This window comes from Poromitra crassiceps, assembly GCF_964638095.1.
Source record: "Poromitra crassiceps genome assembly, chromosome: 15".
Taxonomy (NCBI): domain Eukaryota; kingdom Metazoa; phylum Chordata; class Actinopteri; order Beryciformes; family Melamphaidae; genus Poromitra; species Poromitra crassiceps.
In genome coordinates this window covers 41,713,994-41,734,491 of record NC_139634.1, presented here as the reverse complement: position 1 = coordinate 41,734,491, position 20,498 = coordinate 41,713,994, and the positions used below count along the sequence as shown (strand labels likewise).

The 20,498-nt window shown below is 43.9% G+C and overlaps 1 protein-coding gene across 1 annotated transcript in view; it reads left to right on the top strand.

Annotated features, from left to right (window-relative positions):
• Positions 1–3,578: 3,578 nt before the first annotated feature.
• The window catches only part of g3bp1 (GTPase activating protein (SH3 domain) binding protein 1), a 34,749-nt gene continuing 17,829 nt past the window's right edge, over positions 3,579–20,498 (top strand). The window contains exons 1-7 of the mRNA XM_083651314.1: positions 3,579–3,709; positions 6,683–6,799; positions 9,132–9,213; positions 13,716–13,889; positions 14,378–14,468; positions 18,275–18,371; positions 20,181–20,430. Coding sequence (XP_083507440.1) covers positions 6,705–6,799; positions 9,132–9,213; positions 13,716–13,889; positions 14,378–14,468; positions 18,275–18,371; positions 20,181–20,430 — 789 coding nt within the window. The 5' untranslated portion in view covers positions 3,579–3,709; positions 6,683–6,704. The remainder of the gene's footprint in view (positions 3,710–6,682; positions 6,800–9,131; positions 9,214–13,715; positions 13,890–14,377; positions 14,469–18,274; positions 18,372–20,180; positions 20,431–20,498) is intronic.

Below are 20,498 nucleotides of genomic sequence, written 5' to 3'. Positions count from 1 at the left end.
ACTACCATGTCATTCAACACAATGCTGCTGTGTGTGTCTCACCTCCTTCATCAGTTAGGAACGGCTTGCAAACAATTGTTTGCATTGATTAAATGTTCGCTAGACAGGAGGGAAATGTAAACACTCTGTGAAGTAAGCATATTTCACTAAGGTCTAACAGGGTAATTTCCAGTAGTTAAGAAAAGTTGAATAAATGTTCAGATGGCGCCGGACAGACTAGACCAGAGATACTCAACTGGCGGCCCGCGGGCGCCCCCTGTGTGGCCCGCGATGGAATTGCAAAAAAAAAAAAAAAAAAATTTTTAGGGCCCCTGTCAGCTTCAAGGGCCCCTAGAATCGTCCTAGGTTTCCCCCCCTATACGGCGCCCCTGTGTGTGTGTGTGTGTGTGCGTGTGTATGTGTGTGTGTGTGTACTGTATGAGTGTGCATGTTTAAACACTAAGTGAATGCAGGTTCTTCAATGCCATTAATTCCTTTTAGAATATTGATGAAGACTGTGGTGCACAGTTGGTGTTGTGACTGTGGTGCACAGTTGGTGTTGTGACTGTGGTGCACAGTTGGTGTTGTGACTGTGATGCACAGTTGGTGTTGTGACTGTGATGCACAGTTGGTGTTGTGACTGTGGTGCACAGTTGGTTGTGACTGTGGTGCACAGTTGGTGTTGTGACTGTGATGCACAGTTGTGTTGTGACTGTGGTGCACAGTTGGTGTTGTGACTGTGGTGCACAGTTGGTGTTGTGACTGTGGTGCACAGTTGGTTGTGACTGTGATGCACAGTTGGTGTTGTGACTGTGGTGCACAGTTGGTGTTGTGACTGTGGTGCACAGTTGTGTTGTGACTGTGGTGCACAGTTGGTGTTGTGACTGTGATGCACAGTTGTGTTGTGACTGTGGTGCACAGTTGGTGTTGTGACTGTGGTGCACAGTTGGTGTTGTGACTGTGGTGCACAGTTGGTTGTGACTGTGATGCACAGTTGGTGTTGTGACTGTGGTGCACAGTTGGTGTTGTGACTGTGGTGCACAGTTGGCGGTGCAGGTCGCACAGGTCAGCCCCCTTCTCTGCCATGCCCCTCTCCATGCATAGGCTACTCCTGATTGGTCTATCGTGCTACAATCAGATATCGTGCTACAAATTGTCACCTTGTTACGCTAAAAATCTCATCTCCTATGAGTCTCTGTGACTAAAGCTGATTAAATAGTGGTCTGGGGCCTTATGTGTGTCTGTGGAGGGTCTTGACATGAACAGGATTGAGAAGTCCTATAAAAGACTTTAAAACTGATGGATGTGCTCAGAACGTTTGACTGCTTCAGGAAAGAAGCTGCTGAGAAGAGCAGTTCTTTAGACTTCCAAAACAAAAACAGACAAACAATGAAAGACCTACACACCATTATCTGTCGCAGATCAGTCAGCTGTAGTCCCGATTGTCACCAAATGATGGTGTAAATTGGGTATTTCTTTAACTGTGAAGAACTGCTCCATATGTGATGTAGTTTTATGTATATTCTACACATCTGTAATGGTATGTAGGTAGTTCTGATGTATGCAATATCTTGAAAGGTACAGTATGTATGTATGTATGTAATATCCGAAAAATTGTACCGTTTGTACAGAATGTAATTTTTTTTGTACAGAATGTACAGAATGTAAATTTTGTATGTGATATCTTGAAACTATGCAAGTTGTTTGACCCCAGCAGGAAGAATGGCTGCAGCTCTGCTGTAGCTAATGGGGATCTTAAATAAAGACAAAGACAAAGACCCCACTGACTTCAGTTGTTTTGGAGAAGGCTGCTATGGAACCTCCCTGTGTGTCATAAGGACTAACTTAGATGATGACACATTATCATTTTTTTATGAACTATCCCTTTAACTTTGGATGCATGGAAGGATTACATAAAGACAAAGCTGTTATGAAATGTCTATTTTATCCTCTTTTTTTATTTTCTTATGTCATCCATTTTATGTGAAGAACTTTGAACTGCATCTGTGTATGAAATGTGCTATACAAATAAACTTGACTTGACTTGACTTGACTTGACTTGACTTGACTTGACTTGACTTGACATGCTCCTCTATGGGTTGAGAAATGACCCCGGGCCTTATGAAAACCTGTCAAAACCACTGGATAACCTCACAAATGCATCAAACACAACACTGTTTTTCTTCATCGCTGAAGCTGACATCTTGAAGATAATTTTCTATTCTATTCTATTCTATTCTATTCTATTCTATTCTATTCTATTCTGGCAGCAGCAGCAGCTATATACGAGGGATCAGCGTGACGTCAATTGCCACCCAGAAATGCGGAACCCCGCGGCAGTTAATAGTATGAGTTGTGTCAAACAAATGTTAATATCTCAAAAACTATACAGCACATCGCTTCTATTTTGACATTCTGAGTGAGCGCAGAAGTATGTACAGTATAATATATGCATGTCGTGTTAAAGTTGTGTGAACTGTCGCCGTTTTTAAAATGTAAACAGAGTTAACTGGCTAGAGTCAGCCACTCAAGCCTCGCGCCACTTGGGCTCCATAGGGTTCCATTGCCGTTGCGACCCAGTGACACAGTTTGTTTACCAAAATGCTGCTCGGCTGATCCCTCGTATTCTATTCTATTCTATTCTATTCTATTCTATTCTAGGCAGCAGCAGCAGCTATATTACAGGCCAATTATAGGCTACATAATTGGATATCTGCTCTGATTTTAAACAAGTTTAAATTTCAAGCTTATTATTTGTCCCAAAAGGGCGATTTGTGCTGCAGCAAGCATAAAAACCACACAGCAAAACATGTACAAAAACATAAATAAATAAATAAATAAATAAATAAATAAATAAATAAATAAATAAATAAATAAATAAATAAATAAATATACAATGGCTAAGTACAAGTACAGTAGGCAACTGAATGCAGTTGTGTCGCCCTCAAGTGTCAATAGGCTGCGGTGCACCTCTCTCTGATAAACCGGTAGGTGCCATAGTAGGTGCCGGTCAGTCAACCAAGTCAACCCAACGCGCCTTCAACCAGTACTGCGCTGTGATTGGTCTGGGTAGGGAAGCCAGGTAGAGGCACTGCCCGCCGCGATTGGCTGTTACGTCTGGGCCTGGCTCCCGCCCACAATTGATTTTGTCACCCTACCTGGTTCCGGCCTAGAGCCCGCCCTAGACCGGATGGGCAGCGTTTCTAGCTCGTCAACTTTCACGTTAACTTGACAATTTGACCCAAGTATCAGAACGGCAAACAACAAAACAAAAGATGGACGTACCGAACGAAGTTTTTGAAGAAGTTCTTTTAGAAACATTGCGGATTCACAATCTCACATCTTTTAAGCCAATACAGAAGCTTTGAATCAGACAATTAATCGAGGCAAGAGACGTCAAGCTAACGGCAACAAAGACGTTTTTTGGCGCACTGCCTTCCGGTGTTCATTCTGGTTCCGTGGTTTACGCCCCATGACAAAAAGCGGGATGAAAGGTGCCCAGACTATCTGGGCCCTTGCGTTAGCGCCAGCCGATTGGTGGATATCGCTTCAAACTGTCATTTGATTGGCTGGTCGTTTTCAAGTGGGCGGGCCTTCAAGTTCGGTTGCAAGGGCTGAAACCGGTGTAAGCAGCACGTTGTAAAGCCGCTAGTGTTTCTGGCAGCAGCGGAGGTGATTCAGAGAAATCACTCGGTTCTGATTTTGTTGATTTTTGATCATTGACCCACCGGTGAGTTGATATTTTGGATCGTTTGCCACGAATGTACGGTGTGATGTCTGGATGTCTTCCCGATCGTGCTAGTAGCTAGCGTTAGGTTATGTGGGTCGCTCTCCTCGGCTCCGACTATATCCTGGGACGTGAGTGCTAGCGTAGCTACCTATGCCTATATGGGGTTATGGCTCGCTGCTTTGGATTTGACTGCACTTATGAAGTGACTATATTTGAAGTTATCAGTAGGTGGTGAGTTAGATGCTGCCGAGTCACGCGGTCGTGCTTAAACCACCACTAATATCACAGACAGCGTCAGTTAGGCTTCCAGATGATAGCCGGCGCCCACACACAGCACCGTCCCTGCCCTCCCCATTCAATCATACTACCTCCTCTCCACTCTGTCTTTATCGTCTTTTTAGCCGACTCTATTCTATCCAGTCAATAAATTGTCTTGCTTGCGTGCTAGTTTTCCCTCCAGCTGAGAGACAGCAGCTGGAGGTGATGGGTTAGCCTGGCAGCTAGCTGTTAGCTACCCGGGCTGTGTGCGCCTGCCGGGGGACCCGGGACACGTGTTGGGGCTTCTCCTGGATCAGATCTAGCGTGTCTGTCCCAGTGTGGGGCCTGATCTTTCCCTCCAGCTGTCGCAGCAGGCTAGCTAGCAGGGCAGCTAGCGTGCTATTTCAGCAGCAGCACATGCGGGTTATATCTGGAAAAGGACGTGGAGGAGAGCTGATGGAAGCCCTGCTACCAGCCACCGGCCATGCCTGTGTGCTGAGCCCGGGGCATGGCAGCATCACTGTGGGTACGGCCTGGCCTTTTGTCTGCATGGCCATGCTTGCGTTTCCTGCAGGCTGCACTGTGCGATGTGGCTGCTAACAGTACAAGTACTTTCAATTGCAGCTTCGTTCAAAATCAGTCCAGGGATGCAAACTAGTCGCCTTTAGGTGACAGTCACATTTTTGATCCCAAAATAGGGCACTTAAATGAATGGTTTCTGAGTGGTTTTGTTGTGTCTGCCCTGGTATCTGTCACCTTGTTCACGCTCCACGAGTTTGTATCTCTGCATCTCTATTCATAGTGTAGTATTCATTTCGCACCCATGTGGAACTTTACATACACACAGCTCATTTGGCTGTGTGTCACAATCACCCGTTGATTGATTACAATCACCAGTTGTCCTGCCAAGATGACCATGTGATGATCTAACAGAATATACTATTGATTCAAATAAGATATTAGTACATTGTGTTAGCTCGACATAATGATATCTTATCAGCTTGTTAGGCAAGGTCCAAAATTAACTTTTTTGTCCACCGGCCAGTAAATTAGACCAGCCACTCAATAGATTACCATCGTTTTTTGGTCCATGAGCGAAGCAAAATCTACCAGTTACTTGCATATTCTACCAGCATGCCATGTGGCTGGTGCTAATTTTGGACCCTGTTGCCCTAACAGGGTCCAGTCCAATAGGCCAGCTGCCTCTGGCCGGAGTGCTTGGCTGGCTCAGCCTGGTGGATTGGTGCTGTGTGTGTGTGTGCGTGTCGCTACAGTAAGTAGTAGAACTTGCTCTATATAGGTTGGTATAAGACAGGGATGCAAACTAATCACCTTTCGTACAACACTGACAGTCACCTTTGAATGATTTTGTGTCTGCCCTGGTATGTCACCCTTTTCACTATCCAAGACTTAAAAGTCAATGTAATAGTGCATTAATAACTGATTTGGGGGAAGGGCTGGTTCCCTGGCTGTTACGCACCACATATGGATGGGACTTTGATGATTTGTCAAAAGTGAATTGAACGGTCGTCCAGGCCGGAATTACAGCTCGGAAATTCGGGTATGATCCAGAGCTCCGTTTTGTCCGAGTTGACGTCACAGCCACGTCAAAATATGGTGGCTTGTATCGTCAGTGGTAATCACAGAATTATTAAGTCGCAATTATGTAACGTTAATGTGTTTGTGTCATCTATGTTTCACTCTGATTAGAGCAATATGTGAAATTCAGCATTCGGTTAGCATTGTTAGCTAGGTAGCTACAATGCTCCACGGGTTGCTATAGCAACCTATAGCCTGTGTTTGGCTGCACTTCCCCCGAGTGAGAAGTGCAGCGTGAACGCACATATGTCCGAGGCGGAGGCGGAGGTTCCATGTTGAAACTTACAGCGGTCCGAGTTGCCGTGAATGCTGTATTTGTCCACCATCTCCTCCTCCTCCTTCGACAGCTAGACGGGTGTTTTGTACCCCAGAGAGTGTTTTTTGCAGCATAAAGAACAGTCTCTCAGGGGGGCTTGCGTACAGATGCATGTGTGGCGTTTGAGAAAAGTTTAGTCAAAGCAACGTACATAACAACCAAGAGAAAACAAGATGGTGTGCCGTCGGCTTCCTGGATACCAACAGTTGGCATAGCAGCCGTTAGCACGCCTAGCGGCGCCTTATGGTAATTGTGAGCCGAGTTGAAACACGTCTCTAGCTGCCTGTCAGATGGCTCGTATAAATAATCTTACATCACCCCTTTTCCTCCAAAGAGTTTGAGGATGCGTTTACAGTTTGGGTCCCAAAAGCAGCAGCAAAACCTGTTTTGACCTATTTCAGTGTGGGCTGAAGCCAGGGATCCAGCTTTACCATAAAAAAACAAACACTTCTTGTAGGACTGGATTTCCGAGATAATCATCCTCGCTTCATCATTCATTTAAAAACTGTAACACTTGACACTGGGCTCTCATTGGCTGTTGGTGTCTCTGCCCCAAATATGTGATCTCCAGTCCACACACGAGGATGTCAGCAGTGTTTGATGTGATGGGCGCAGGGCCTCACCCCGATCATCATCAGGATGCCTGCCGGCCTGTGGTGTGAATTGGGCCCATAATCCTGTAGTGTGTCCCAACACACAGACATCCACCCTGTCTGACCCACTTTCACACATCTGTCCAGCTGACTGACCAAAGAGAGACATCCACCCTGTCTGACCCACTTCCTCCTCTCTCCTCGCAGATCTATCCAGCTGACCAAAGAAATGGTGATGGAGAAGCCAAGTGCCCAGCTGGTCGGGCGAGAGTTTGTCCGACAGTACTACACACTCCTCAACCAGGCCCCCGACTACCTGCACAGGTAGACCGCCACACACACACCTGTCTGTCTAATATATGATGCGTAGGACCATCACACACCTGTCTGTCTAATATATGATGCGTAGGACCATCACACACCTGCCTGTCTAATATATGATGCATAGGACCATCACACACACCTGTCTGTCTAATAGATGATGCATAGGACCATCACACACCTGTCTGTCTAATAGATGATGCATAGGACCATCACACACCTGTCTGTCTAATAGATGATGCATAGGACCATCACACACACCTGTCTGTCTAATAGATGATGCATAGGACCATCACACACCTGTCTGTCTAATAGATGATGCATAGGACCATCACACACACCTGTCTGTCTAATAGATGATGCATAGGACCATCACACACCTGTCTGTCTAATAGATGATGCATAGGACCATCACACACCTGTCTGTCTAATAGATGATGCGTAGGACCATCACACACCTGTCTGTCTAATAGATGATTCATAGGACCATCACACACCTGTCTGTCTAATAGATGATGCGTAGGACCATCACACACCTGTCTGTCTAATAGATGATGCGTAGGACCATCACACACACCTGTCTGTCTAATAGATGATGCGTAGGACCGTCACACACACCTGTCTGTCTAATAGATGATGCGTAGGACCATCACACACACCTGTCTGTCTAATAGATGATGCATAGGACCATCACACACACCTGTCTGTCTAATATATTATGCATAGGACCATCACACACACCTGTCTGTCAGGGGTGTCGAACTCAAATTTCATCCCGGGCCACATCAGCATCGTGGTTGCCCTCAAAGGGCCAGTTGTAAATGTAACACGATATAAATCTATCTAGCCTACTTATTATCATCATCACTACTAAAAGGGAGCAAGTGGGCTCTGCAATTTTTGTCCCGGAAGTGATGTCATCAGTGATGTCACTTGAGCAATTGTACATTGTGACATCACTGATGATGTCATTGGTGATGTCATAAAACTGATGATGTCATCGGCGATGTCATAAGAGCAAGATCATCTTATGATTTATTTCATAAATTGATTCTTTTGTTATTACTATTACACTTTGTTATTTAACACGTTCACTGCCAATGACGCGTTAATACGTCAAAAAAAATCCAACGGTTGACTGCCAATGACGTGTTAATACGTCAAAAAAATGAAAAAAAAAAAATTTGACCGTGGGATGTGCATCTAACCCTTTTACATCTCTTATATAAATATTGGAGCCACCGAACGTGTACAACCCATTCCACCGACCCACTAAGTGGCGACAGTGCTCTCCTGACTAGAGGAAGGCAAGCAAAAAGCAGTGTGAGGAAGCCATTCTCATGAAAATGGATTGGCGAAAACGCTCTCGTTTTCGCGCTGATTGCTGGCGGTGCGGGATTGCAAATTTGCATAATAGATTACGGGTGGAACACACTTTAAAACACGCAGCATAAATATGACCAGAATCGCAAAAGCTTCATCAAAGCTCTCAACCGAAACTCCAAGAAACGAGCGAGCCCATCCAGACTTGCCCAGCGGCCGCCAGCAGACAGGCACAGTAGCAGCAAAGCAGTGAGCCTAGTGACGCGAGGTTACAGCAGAAACAGAAACGAGCTTGTGACACGCCCGCTGCAGCCAAGAAGAACACACACGGAGGGAGGAGTTTGAAGGAGAGGGGTGTTTCCTGCTGTTATGGAGGAAATGACTGTTCAAAACTATTGTTTAGATGTCTGACGTCTTACTGATGCCAAAAATTAATGGTTAAAGTGACTGTTCTATCGAATTTCACAAAAAGCCGTTTATCTCAGAATAAATTTTCAGACGCTGAAACCATGCTGTATTCAACTGCTAATGCTTACATAACTACTAACTCTACAAACTAACTCTTTTAGACAGAGAAAGCACACATTCTATTAGTTCTTTTGAGATATTGTGTGTTCACAAAATCCTAACAGAAACGAATCCTCGGCTCTTGAAAGATGAGCCAGAATCCTCAAAAAAAAACCTTGGCAGAAGCTAACTACAGTATTGAAAAACGGCTGGCAGTGAATGTGTTAATGTGAATGTTTTTTCTTCTTGTGAAAAATTGCTTTTTTTTGGATATACATGGTTTCCGCCAGACAGAGACGACAATATTATATCGGGGGATTAACAGAAGAAATGACCAATCACAGCGTGAGAGAGGGTTAAAAATAGGGAGACTCCCGCAAAAATCAGGAGTGTTGGCAGGTATAATCTCCAATGTGTGGCCGTTCGCTTACTGGATGTAAGACAGTATGGCCGTCTGGAGAGACAAAATGGCTAAACAGATGAACCTTTGTGTTTCTCTCTTTAGGTTTTACGGCAAGAACTCCTCCTACGTGCATGGCGGCCTGGACAACAGCGGCAAACCGGTGGAGGCTGTTTATGGACAATCTGTAAGTGGTGTTGATAGTGCATCAAGCAAATGACCGCTTTAGACGTCTTGTTTCTTTCTGCCATAGTGAGGGGCACATACCTCAACGACAGCTTTAGGCATCGTCGGTTTCGTCTGTTTCTTCCTGGCATAGTGAGGGGCACATACCTCAACGACGGCTTTAGACGTCGTCTGTTTCTTTCTGCCATAGTGAGGGGCACATACCTCAATGACAGCTTTAGGCGTCGTCGGTTTCATCTGTTTCTTCCTGGCATAGTGAGGGGCACATACCTCAACGACGGCTTTAGACGTCGTCTGTTTCTTCCTGCCATAGTGAGGGGCACATACCTCAACGACGGCTTTAGACGTCGTCTGTTTCTTTCTGCCATAGAGGGGCATATACCTCAACGACAGCTTTAGGCATCGTCGGTTTCGTCTGTTTCTTCCTGGCATAGTGAGGGGCACATACCTCAACGGCAGCTTTAGACGTCTTGTTTCTTTCTGCCATAGAGGGGCACATACCTCAATGACAGCTTTAGAGGTCTGTTTCTTTCTGCCATAGAGGGGCACATACCTCAACGACAGCTTTAGAGGTCTGTTTCTTTCTGCCATAGAGGGGCACATACCTCAACGACAGCTTTAGAGGTCTGTTTCTTTCTGCCATAGAGGGGAACATACCTCAACGACAGCTTTAGACGTCGTCGGTTTCCAGTGATGGGCAAGCTACTTGGAAAATGTAGTAAGCTAAGCTATCAGTTACTCTCGATTAAATATAGCTAAACTACATTGAAGCTATCCCCAGAGAAATGTAGCAAGCTAAGCTACGAGCAACATGGCAAAAGCAGCTTGCTACATCAAAGCTAGCCTACTTTTTTTTTCTCACATTGAATCAACTTCATGTCAAAGAACAACTTTCCACCAAACAAATAGGCACTTGTTGTCCGTCATAATGGAACTGGAAGTGCTTTATTGGCTACACAGGCACACTTGACATGCAATGTCTCCTCCTGTTTAATCCAAACCGCAGCAGAAATCTCCACTGCGTGCTTTGCTCATGGATTTTCTCTGGCAAGTAGCTTGTAGCTTTTGCGGGAAGCTACAAGCTACTTGGGTCTATAAATAGCTTAGCTACTGAAAAAGCTACTTGGTTCAAAAGTAGTGAAGCTACCACCAAGCTACTGAGAAATGTAGTTAAGCTATGTAGCTTCACTACTTGTAGCAAGCTACTGCCCAACACTGTCGGTTTCTTTCTGCCATAGTGAGGGGCACATACCTCAACGACAGCTTTAGACGTCGTCGGTTTCTTTCTGCCATAGTGAGGGGCACATACCTCACCGACAGCTTTAGATGTCGGTTTCTTTCTGCCATAGTGAGGGCACATACCTCAACGGCAGCTTTAGAGGTCTGTTTCTGCCATAGAGGGGCACATACCTCAACGACAGCTTTAGATGTCGGTTTCTTTCTGCCATAGAGGGGCACATACCTCAACGACAGCTTTAGACGTCATCGGTTTCTTTCTGCCATAGTGAGGGGCACATACCTCAACGACAGCTTTAGACGTCATCGGTTTCTTTCTGCCATAGTGAGGGGCACATACCTCAACGACAGCTTTAGAGGTCTGTTTATTTCTGCCATAGAGGGGCACATACCTCAATGACCGCTTTAGAGGTCTGTTTATTTCTGCCATAGAGGGGCACATACCTCAACGACAGCTTTAGGCGTCGGCTTCTTTCTGCCATAGAGGGGCACATACCTCAACGACAGCTTTAGAGGTCTGTTTCTTTCTGCCATAGTGAGGAGCACATACCTCAACGACAGCTTTAGACGTCGTCGGTTTCTTTCTGCCATAGTGAGGGGCACATACCTCAACGAAAGCTTTAGACGTCATCGGTTTCTTTCTGCCATAGAGGGGCACATACCTCAACGACAGCTTTAGAGGTCTGTTTCTTTCTGCCATAGAGGGGCACATACCTCAACGGCAGCTTTAGAGGTCTGTTTCTTTCTGCCATAGAGGGGCACATACCTCAACGACAGCTTTAGAGGTCTGTTTCTTTCTGCCATAGAGGGGCACATACCTCAACGGCAGCTTTAGAGGTCTGTTTCTTTCTGCCATAGAGGGGCACATACCTCAATGACAGCTTTAGAGGTCTGTTTCTTTCTGCCATAGTGAGGAGCACATACCTCAACGACAGCTTTAGACGTCGGTTTCTTTCTGCCATAGAGGGGCACATACCTCAACAACAGCTTTAGACGTCGGTTTCTTTCTGCCATAGAGGGGCACATACCTCAATGACAGCTTTAGAGGTCTGTTTCTTTCTGCCATAGAGGGGCACATACCTCAACAACAGCTTTAGAGGTCTGTTTCTTTCTGCCATAGAGGGGCACATACCCAACACAGACAACACTGCACCACAGATGAAAGCCGTTTTCTGCTGCTGCATTTTGTCCGACAAGGGCATGTAAGGTTCTCTCTCTACCTGCAGGGAACTTTGTAAGAACTTGCTGGTGAATGTTGTGGATGCCTGAGAACATTTGAAGTGATGTGACTTGGATAAGGTGTAGTCTCTTTTAGCACTTAAAACATTCCTATTAACCTCAATATATTTACTGCTTTTTCTGTTCATTTCTAAAGGTGCGTCTACATCAAGCTTGTTTGGAGCATTTTTCTTCCTCCAAAATCGGGTGTGTTTAGAGACCCCTTATGTGTGTCAACAGCCATTACGTCTTTTGTGGGCGGAGCCAAACTGTTTGCAGAAAGTGACAGCTAGCGGTTCAGCTGTCATAGAAATATGGAAGGTCCGGACGCTCCTCCACGTATTTTAAAGCTTTGCCAGCAACAGACAGGTTACCTGACACAAATAAGCGAACTCTTTCAATGTGGTGAGGTTTCCTGCCCCGTACTCACTGTCAGGATGGGTCTAGGATCCAACTACATCACAAAGTTGCAGTGCCGGACATCGTCATATTCCTAGTCGGAATGTCCAGCGTCTATATGGCACAACACGTCTTTTTCCCGTATTCCGGGGATCTCTCTAGTTTCGGTTTCACTTGTTTCCTCAGTTTCTGCTACGGCGATGCGTGCGCAACTGCAGTGACATAAAAGTAATAGACCAATTTGATCACTCCAAATTGGTCTATTGCTTTTATTATTCATTCATTTATTCATTTATTTATTGTTAGTTCGGTACCACTTCAACTTGAGTTGTAGTACCAATTAATTAGGGATGCACTGATCCACTTTTTTCACTTCCGATCCGATTCCGATACCTGAATTTGGATATCTGCCGATACCGATGTTATGCCGATACCAATATTTTTCTTGAATATACAGTATAAAAATCATTTATCCCATCTGCAACCACCGCCCTGAACATTTTAAAATAGGCACATTGTTTTTGTTTGTTTGTTTTTAAACCACAACATTTTAGCTTCTTAAACCATAACACTTGTTTTATTATTACAGTATTTTTAAATGACTGGACTTTTTAAATAGGCACTACATTTTTTTTAAACGCTGCTTTGTCTGATGTCTGTTTTTATTGTATGTATTAATGTATGTGTGTTTTTAATGTGGAAATATATTCTTGAGCTGCACCTTATGGAAAAGGAGAATTTCTGTCACTGTGTGACAGACAATAAAGCTATCTTGAATCTATAGTCAAAGATTTGGCCAATTAAATATATATTTTTTTAAATATACCTGGCAAAAAGCAGACAAAATTAAGAAAATATACAAGGCAAAGAAGGATACTATTAGTATTATACATGGGCAAATTACGGCCAGCGCGCTGGAATAGCATTTTTTTCCCGATTCCGATCCGTGAATTAGTGCCAATATCGCCACCCGATACCGATATTGGATCAGATCGGCCCCATCCCTACAATTAACGGTACAGAGACACCAAAAGATGAAGTGTGGTGCCGTTGGTTAGGAGTGAGAAGGTAATCTGAACCAACTAAAGGAAACTACCCCAAAATACAAGGCTTGACATCTGATAGCCAGCAGGTGCTCATGCTTGGAAAGCCTCGCATGCCAAAGTGAAATGTGGATTGAAGCTCATATTTAGCCATTTCCTCATGTGTTCTAACACCAGAGAAGATTAGAGACAGCAGAGAGAACGGGCAAGTCCATGGAGGTGCATTGGTTTTGTGCAAGATTATGAAACAACTACTTTCTATTCTGAAACTGTAAATGTACTAGAAGTCAACGCTTCAGAGTTTTGAGTAAACTGCTCCAATAAAATCTAACAAATCAAACATTTCTCTATAAGTAATATATATATATATTTATCTTCTTATGCCCTAGGTACTGAGACCATCTTATTCTAAAATGGTCCAAGGAAATGTAGAAGCTTGTTTTTTCTCCGTTGGCTCCATTAGAGAGGACCCACGTTCCCAATATTATATTGTAGGTCAGTGCTCGAGGCCCGCCCAACAGAAGCAGGTTTTCATTTGGACAAAACACAACACTGGTTTGAATGTAGATCAGTCTGGTTTGACCTGGATTCCCTCTCGTCTCTTTAGGAGATCCATAAGAAGGTGATGGCTCTGAGCTTCAGGGACTGTCACACCAAGATCCGCCACGTGGACGCCCACGCCACGCTGAACGAGGGTGTGGTCGTTCAGGTGATGGGCGAGCTCTCCAACAACATGCAGCCCATGAGGAAGTTCATGCAGACCTTTGTGCTGGCACCCGAGGTGGGTACTAGCAAGGTTTTTAGAGTTTTGCATTTTTCATGTTTATTTCGTTTTGACTTTTTGTTTTCAATTTCAGTTTAGTTTTAATTAGTTTTTAAATCGGGTTTATTTTTTTTATTTTTTTTTATGCTTTAGTTTAGATTCAACGAGCGAGTGCTTCTTTCTAGAGCCGCCATTTTGCACCGAGGGACGTTCAACAATCACACAGAGAGAAAATGTAGGAAGAAATTAATGTAATTAATCAAAGTAATGGTAATAGATATGCTTGAGGGAAAGTGAGTTCACCAACTAGGTAAATTAATCACAAAATATCTCCTGGAAGTTCACAAATTGCCATTATCTAACAGGTCTGAAGCTGTATTCCCACTTTAATGATCAGTCTCTCATTGTTGCATGAACCTGTGATTGCGAAATTGGTCTGTATAAAATATTGAACTCTTGTCTGGCTGGTGTAATGAATGTTTTTTTCTCCCTCCTCCTTCTTCCAGGGAACCATCGCAAACAAATTCTACGTCCACAACGACGTGTTCCGTTACCAAGACGAGGTGTTCGGTGACTCGGACTCCGAGCCTCCCGAAGGTGAGGCCATTTTCAAGCCCCCTGACATGCCTATCATTGACCTCCTTTACCATCTCATCTTCTCTATCATTGACCTCCTTTACCATCTCATCTTCTCTATCATTGACCTCCTTTACCATCTCATCTTCTCTTCTTCCTCCTTTACCATCTGATCTTCTCTCTGTATTAGGGCTGCCACAAACGATTATTTTGATGGTCGACTAGTCACCGATTATTTTAACGATTAGTCGACTAATCGGATCATAAATTGCAGCTTATCGCACAATTACTCAATCGCTCTGATTTAGCTATCATCAGCTGATAAATGTAGCTTCAAGTTGTTTTAAGCATGTGTCAACTAAAAATAAAGACAATTAAGATGATAATTCACTCAAAAATCATCTTTTAATTCACTTTAAAGTTTAGAGCATGTAGCAGCATATTTATTTCTGGCATCAATGTACTTGCATGTAATAAATGTAATATAGTGCAAATTGCAAAATAGTACACTGAAATATCTACTATCCATTGAATGAATAATGCAAAATAAAATTAGGGCACTACTACGTGCAATGGAAATGGAACAAAAAAACTTCACTATGTAATGCAACTAAAATATCAACAAAAATAAGTAGTTTCAGTCTTCTCAGGCATCAAACACATTTTTAAATGTAAGTAGAGAGTGCAAACTGCTGAATAAAATGAGGTTTCCAGTATTCCCGTCAGCAACACATGATCTTAACGTCGCTATGACGACAACGTTACAGCAAGGCTTTTAACGTTAATATCGTTAGCCAATAGCTAACGTTAGCAGCTAAAACTTGTGAGTGAGCTAACAAGCTAATTAGTCATCATCATCTGCATTCGCCGCAACGTGGTTCCTTTTGAGATGCTCGCTCATCGTACTCGTGCTGCCATGATAAGCGAGTTCAGTTTATTTAGCAGATTTTGCACTTCACGCATTTCACATCATTGTGGGTGGAAACGCTCCCACACTTTGGACGTACGAGGACGGCTAGACATCTTTTCTGCGGAGATAGCACTGGGAGCTGCTTGCTTTTGCGCTGATGTCACGTTTTCCCCGGATGACCGGTACTGCGCATGTGCATCAAAGACAGGACGGAGACGCCTGGAGGCCAGGCCAGCCAGTGAGGCCACCGCCAGCAGCAGCTTCGGGGAAACAAAACAAACGTTTTTTTCTTTTTTTTTTCAGCTAAAGAAAAACATGCGATGACGTCAATTACCAAATACGTTGGCGACGATTTTGGTCATCGCGACTAGTCTACTAATCGTGGCAGCCCTACTCTGTATAGACATCACATGTCTAGTCCCATCACCTCTCCTCCTGACATGGCCAGAGATGATTTAATCTCTGCACAGGGAAGAGGGATTTATGCTGGATGAGATGGTTGTACCGCCGTTATCAGCCCTGTAGATGAGATGGATCCTGACTCAAACGTGTTAGAGCCACTCCCTTGCAGCAGCTGTTAACTGTCTTTGGTTGATGGCAGTTGAAGCCGATTGCTGCTGACGTAATGGAGAGATGAGTTAAAGGACCTCAGCTGTTTGATGTCTGGGATTATTTGGTTGAAGATTTCTAAAAGGAATGGACAAAAGGAACATGGGGGCGGGGGGGGGGATAGGAAGCCAAGATTGCATCACATCGAATGGATCATGTTGTCTAATGTAGGAAAATGAACATTCCTCCTGCCTCACGGCTTCGTCTCCTAGCTGAACAGACCCATAACTACAAAAACTCAGAAAGCAATCATTAAGGAGGTCCAAATAAGATTGAACCTATGGGAAATATAAAACTATAATAACTAATTAGTGCAATGAAGTGCTTCACGAAGCATGCAGATGCTTAAAAAAAGGCAACAGAATAACGGGAATCAACTGATGGCAACAACTTCAATTTAATCACACAAATAAGCTTCATTCATTCATTCATGATCAATAATGACAGACACAGCAGTTATCCACAGCGATCCGCGTGGAACATACACTCAAGTCCTACAGAGTTTTTCCACAGTTGTGGATGAGTTGAACATTAGTGCATTGTTCAATGCTTTTATGTGGATATAAAACATGCGTTTTGACAGCTGTCCTCCTGCGTGAGAGGAGCGTGGGTTCAACATGGCGCCTGTCAGATCATTCCAATTAGACAAGCCAGGTGCACTCGTCTCTTTGCATCGTCTCCTCGTTTCCTCTGTGACCTTTGACCCGAGCAGTTCAAGGAAGAGACGCGAGGAGAGGAGACGAGGAAAGATCATTAGCAAATGGGATGCAGCCACTTCTCACATGACCACTCCTTCTGTTGCACGCTCCAGCTGGGTGGGTACGCGGCGCCCTCTGCTGGACTGGTGTCAGAGTTAACACACGGTGTGAGCTCTGGGCCCAGTAGTTCAAAACTTTTAATCCCTATCTGATCGGATCAGATTTGGATTTTGGGTAGTTCAAAACCAAAAAACAGGATTAGGATCTTTTTGATATCCGATCAGATCAGGAAATCAAATCCAAGCTTTAATCTGGATCAAATCTTCAAAACGGGTAGTTCAAAGCGACAACACAGGATTGGGATCAGTTTGATCCCAAAAAACTGGATTATCTTGATCCCACCAGAGGGGTGGATTTCCAGTGGATTACAGAACAAAATGTACTATACAATTTATTTAAAAATATGTTTCAATATAAATAAGATGGCAAAGTTTGTTAACTGAAATAATACACCATTTTTAGCCTTCATGGCAAATACATTTTATATTTAATTTTTTGGTCACGTTTGTGGTGGCCTATTTTGTTTTCAACCAAATGTTGATGACATAAATGTTTATGCTCATAAAAGTATCACAACAAAGATTGTCAATCACAAATGTAATTTAGATTAAAGAAAAAATATCTTCAACAAAAAAAAGTCCATCAGTCCTTCAGCAAATTGAAACCTCACTTAGAATTCAGCTCCTCAAAGCACGCCTGGATGAACCAGCTGCCTTTGAATTAATGTTTTTTTGTTGTTACCCTAGTGGGAGTATTTTTTTTTATTACAATTCCATTATGATTTTATGTCCTTTATGTATTTAAAAATATAATTAGACATTATAGATGTCTCTGCAATGTGGTCTCTTGTCTTCCTTGTATTATTTTTCATATCCACTAGATGGAGATCGGTAGGATTAAAGCACTGATATTCAGGATCTAGTAATCTTGAAAAGTCTGAAACTAGATCAGGGTGATCCTATCCTGAATTGCTTTGAAATACTGGGACAAAATCTGGCCGAGTTGTCTGATCCTGGATCACAGAAAATGGGATTTCAAAATCTGATCGGATCTGATTGAGATTAAAAGTTTTGAACTACTGGGCCCTGGAGATTGAAAGTGATGCAAAGTAACAAAACGTGTTGACGTTCAAAACCGTTGATTAATTTGAATCGGTTACATTCTTAACGGCAATTAATCTGTAACATCCCTAATGGGGAGATTTAATCGTGATCACACTGTCGCCTTTTTTTTCTCCAATAAATGTGCAGGCGCAGTATTGCTGCTGCAGAAAGAATTGGACCTCTCCAGTCATTTCATTTATTTTCAGAAACTGGTTGACTTGTCATCAAAAACACCACCTGTCTTTTCTTTTCTTAACTGTTTCATAAGGTTTCGTCTTGAGTCACAGGCCTTGGGGAGATCTTTACAGTTGCGCCAGCAGTACGCAGGTAGTCGCTGTTCTCACCCTGCTCTGTGTGTGTGTGTGTGCGCCTGTGTGTGTGTGTGTGCGCCTGTGTGTGTGTGTGTGCGCCTGTGTGTGTACACGTGTGTGTGTGTGTGTTTTTCAGAGTCAGAGGAGGACGAGGTGGAGGAGATGGAAGAGAGGGTTCCCTCTCCTGACGGGGCTCAGGAGGAGGTGGCTGCCTTCTACGAGCAGACAGCCTGGTAAGAAATGCACACATGATGATGACACAATGCTGCTTTTTCAATCAGATCGCACTATGAACAATTTCCATATTGAGTAAGAGAGTGAGAGACACGTCCAAACTGGATTTATCTACAAGGAGTTCTAGAGCTGCAGGAAATGTCTGGTCCATAAATCAAAAGCTTTCATCACACTCAAAACTCAGTCAATCCGTCACACTGACATTGACATTGACAAAAAAAAAAAACATATTTCTTTAACTAATTTAAAGTCGTAAAACTTTATGACGAATAGAGCTGCGACCATAATTGATTGGTTGTCATCTATTAAAATAATCCTCAACTACTTTGATAATCGATTTAAAAGGTTTGATTTTTTTTTAAGATATTCAAAAGTTCTCTGATTCAGGCTTCTTAACTCATTGAGTGCCAGCCACTTTTGGAGAACGGATGCTCCCAGTGCCAGAGTTTTCAGAGCGTTTTCAGTGATTTCTCGAGGCCCACAGAATATTGTGTGATATTACTATGTAAACACCGAACACGCACAAGAACGAGCTGGCTCTATTGTATCATCAGCAAAAAAAAGTTTATTGATACCATTTTCCGTTCTTTAGTTATGAGCCGGAGAAGATAGGTTGTTTTCAGCGTTTTCAGGCTTTTCAAATTATTAGCTGAGATAATCCGCCTTTTGTGAAATGCAGCATTTCAAGCACATTCACTGAGTCTGAAGATAATATTTTCTGATGTAGTGACGTAGTTGTTGTGTGATGCCCTGCGTGCACCACCCCCCTCCCCCCGTAAACTCCTCCCCACACTGCACACAGCCTCACGCAACCATTATATTTTCGGAGTGCTGCGTTTGTGTGCTGCTGTCGGCTCTCAGCGCCACAGCAGGGAAGAGCCAACCCGGATTGCTGAATGGTTTGGCGTCAGGGGCTGCTTTCCTGGCTGCTAATCGGGTGGAGAAACTATACAGACAGACAGACAGACAGACAGACAGACAGGGACAGAGGGGCTCAGTTGTGAGCGCGGATTGACTCCTGTTCGGAGCCAATGTCAGCTCCCGCGACAGAGCAAATGGCTCTGGGAGCATGCATCGGTTTGTCTTTGATCCACGGCTTTTAGGCTGTTTCTCGGACCTGTCTCTAATCTGGACTGCACCGAGCAAGCACTGTCGCCACCTAATGAGTCCGTAAAATAGGTTATACACCTCCAATAGCTACTATAGTTGTACAGGAGCTGCGGAAGGCTTTGATCGACGTCCCACCGTCAAAAAACGCATTGGACGTCGAAGGACGTCCGTGGCACTCTACGTCACTATTTAATTGGACGTCGAAGGACGTCCATGGCATTCAATGAGTTAATTGTGACTGTTCGGGTTTCCGTTTGATAGACACTCTCCTCCACTTTTTAATAGAATTGTTACCCTCCATCGTTTTTAGCCTTCAGCTTATTTCTTTTTTATAAATGCATATCTTCCATTTTCATATCTCTTTCATGAGATGGTAACCAAGTACAAATACTTTGTTACTGTACTTAAAGTAGCACTTTGAGGTATCTGTACTTTAGAGTTTATTTTTCTGACAAACTTTTTACTTTTACTCCCTACATTTTGAAACGTATTATTTTAAAACCATATCACACACAATATTAATCAAAGATAGTCTTTATACATCTTAAAACATGTTTAGAGGGGATCTTTTAAGTTTGAGAATGATATTAATATGAAGTGAGTTTCAGTTCGCCTTGCACAGAAGTAAACGTGTAACTGTACTCGTACTTAAGTAAAGAATGTGTGTACTTTCCTGACGCCTGTCCTTGTGCGTTCAGTCCGGAGCCTGTGGTTCCCGTTGAGGAGGAGGAGGAGCCAGCGCCGGAGAGCCCCGAGCCGGAGCCCGAGGCGGAGAAGGAGAGCGAGGATGCCGCGGAGGAGCCGACGACCGAGACCACGCCCGAGACGCCCGCAGAGACGCACACAGCCGACGACCAATTGGAGAAGAGCCCCGCCGAAGCCCCGCCCACCGCAGAGCCAGCCGCCACGCCCGCCGAACCCACCGCAGCCGCGCCCGAGGAAAACCGGGTGAGTCGACTGGGCCGTCAACAGCGGCACAGAAGATATAGATATGCATGTAGCATTATTATGTACAT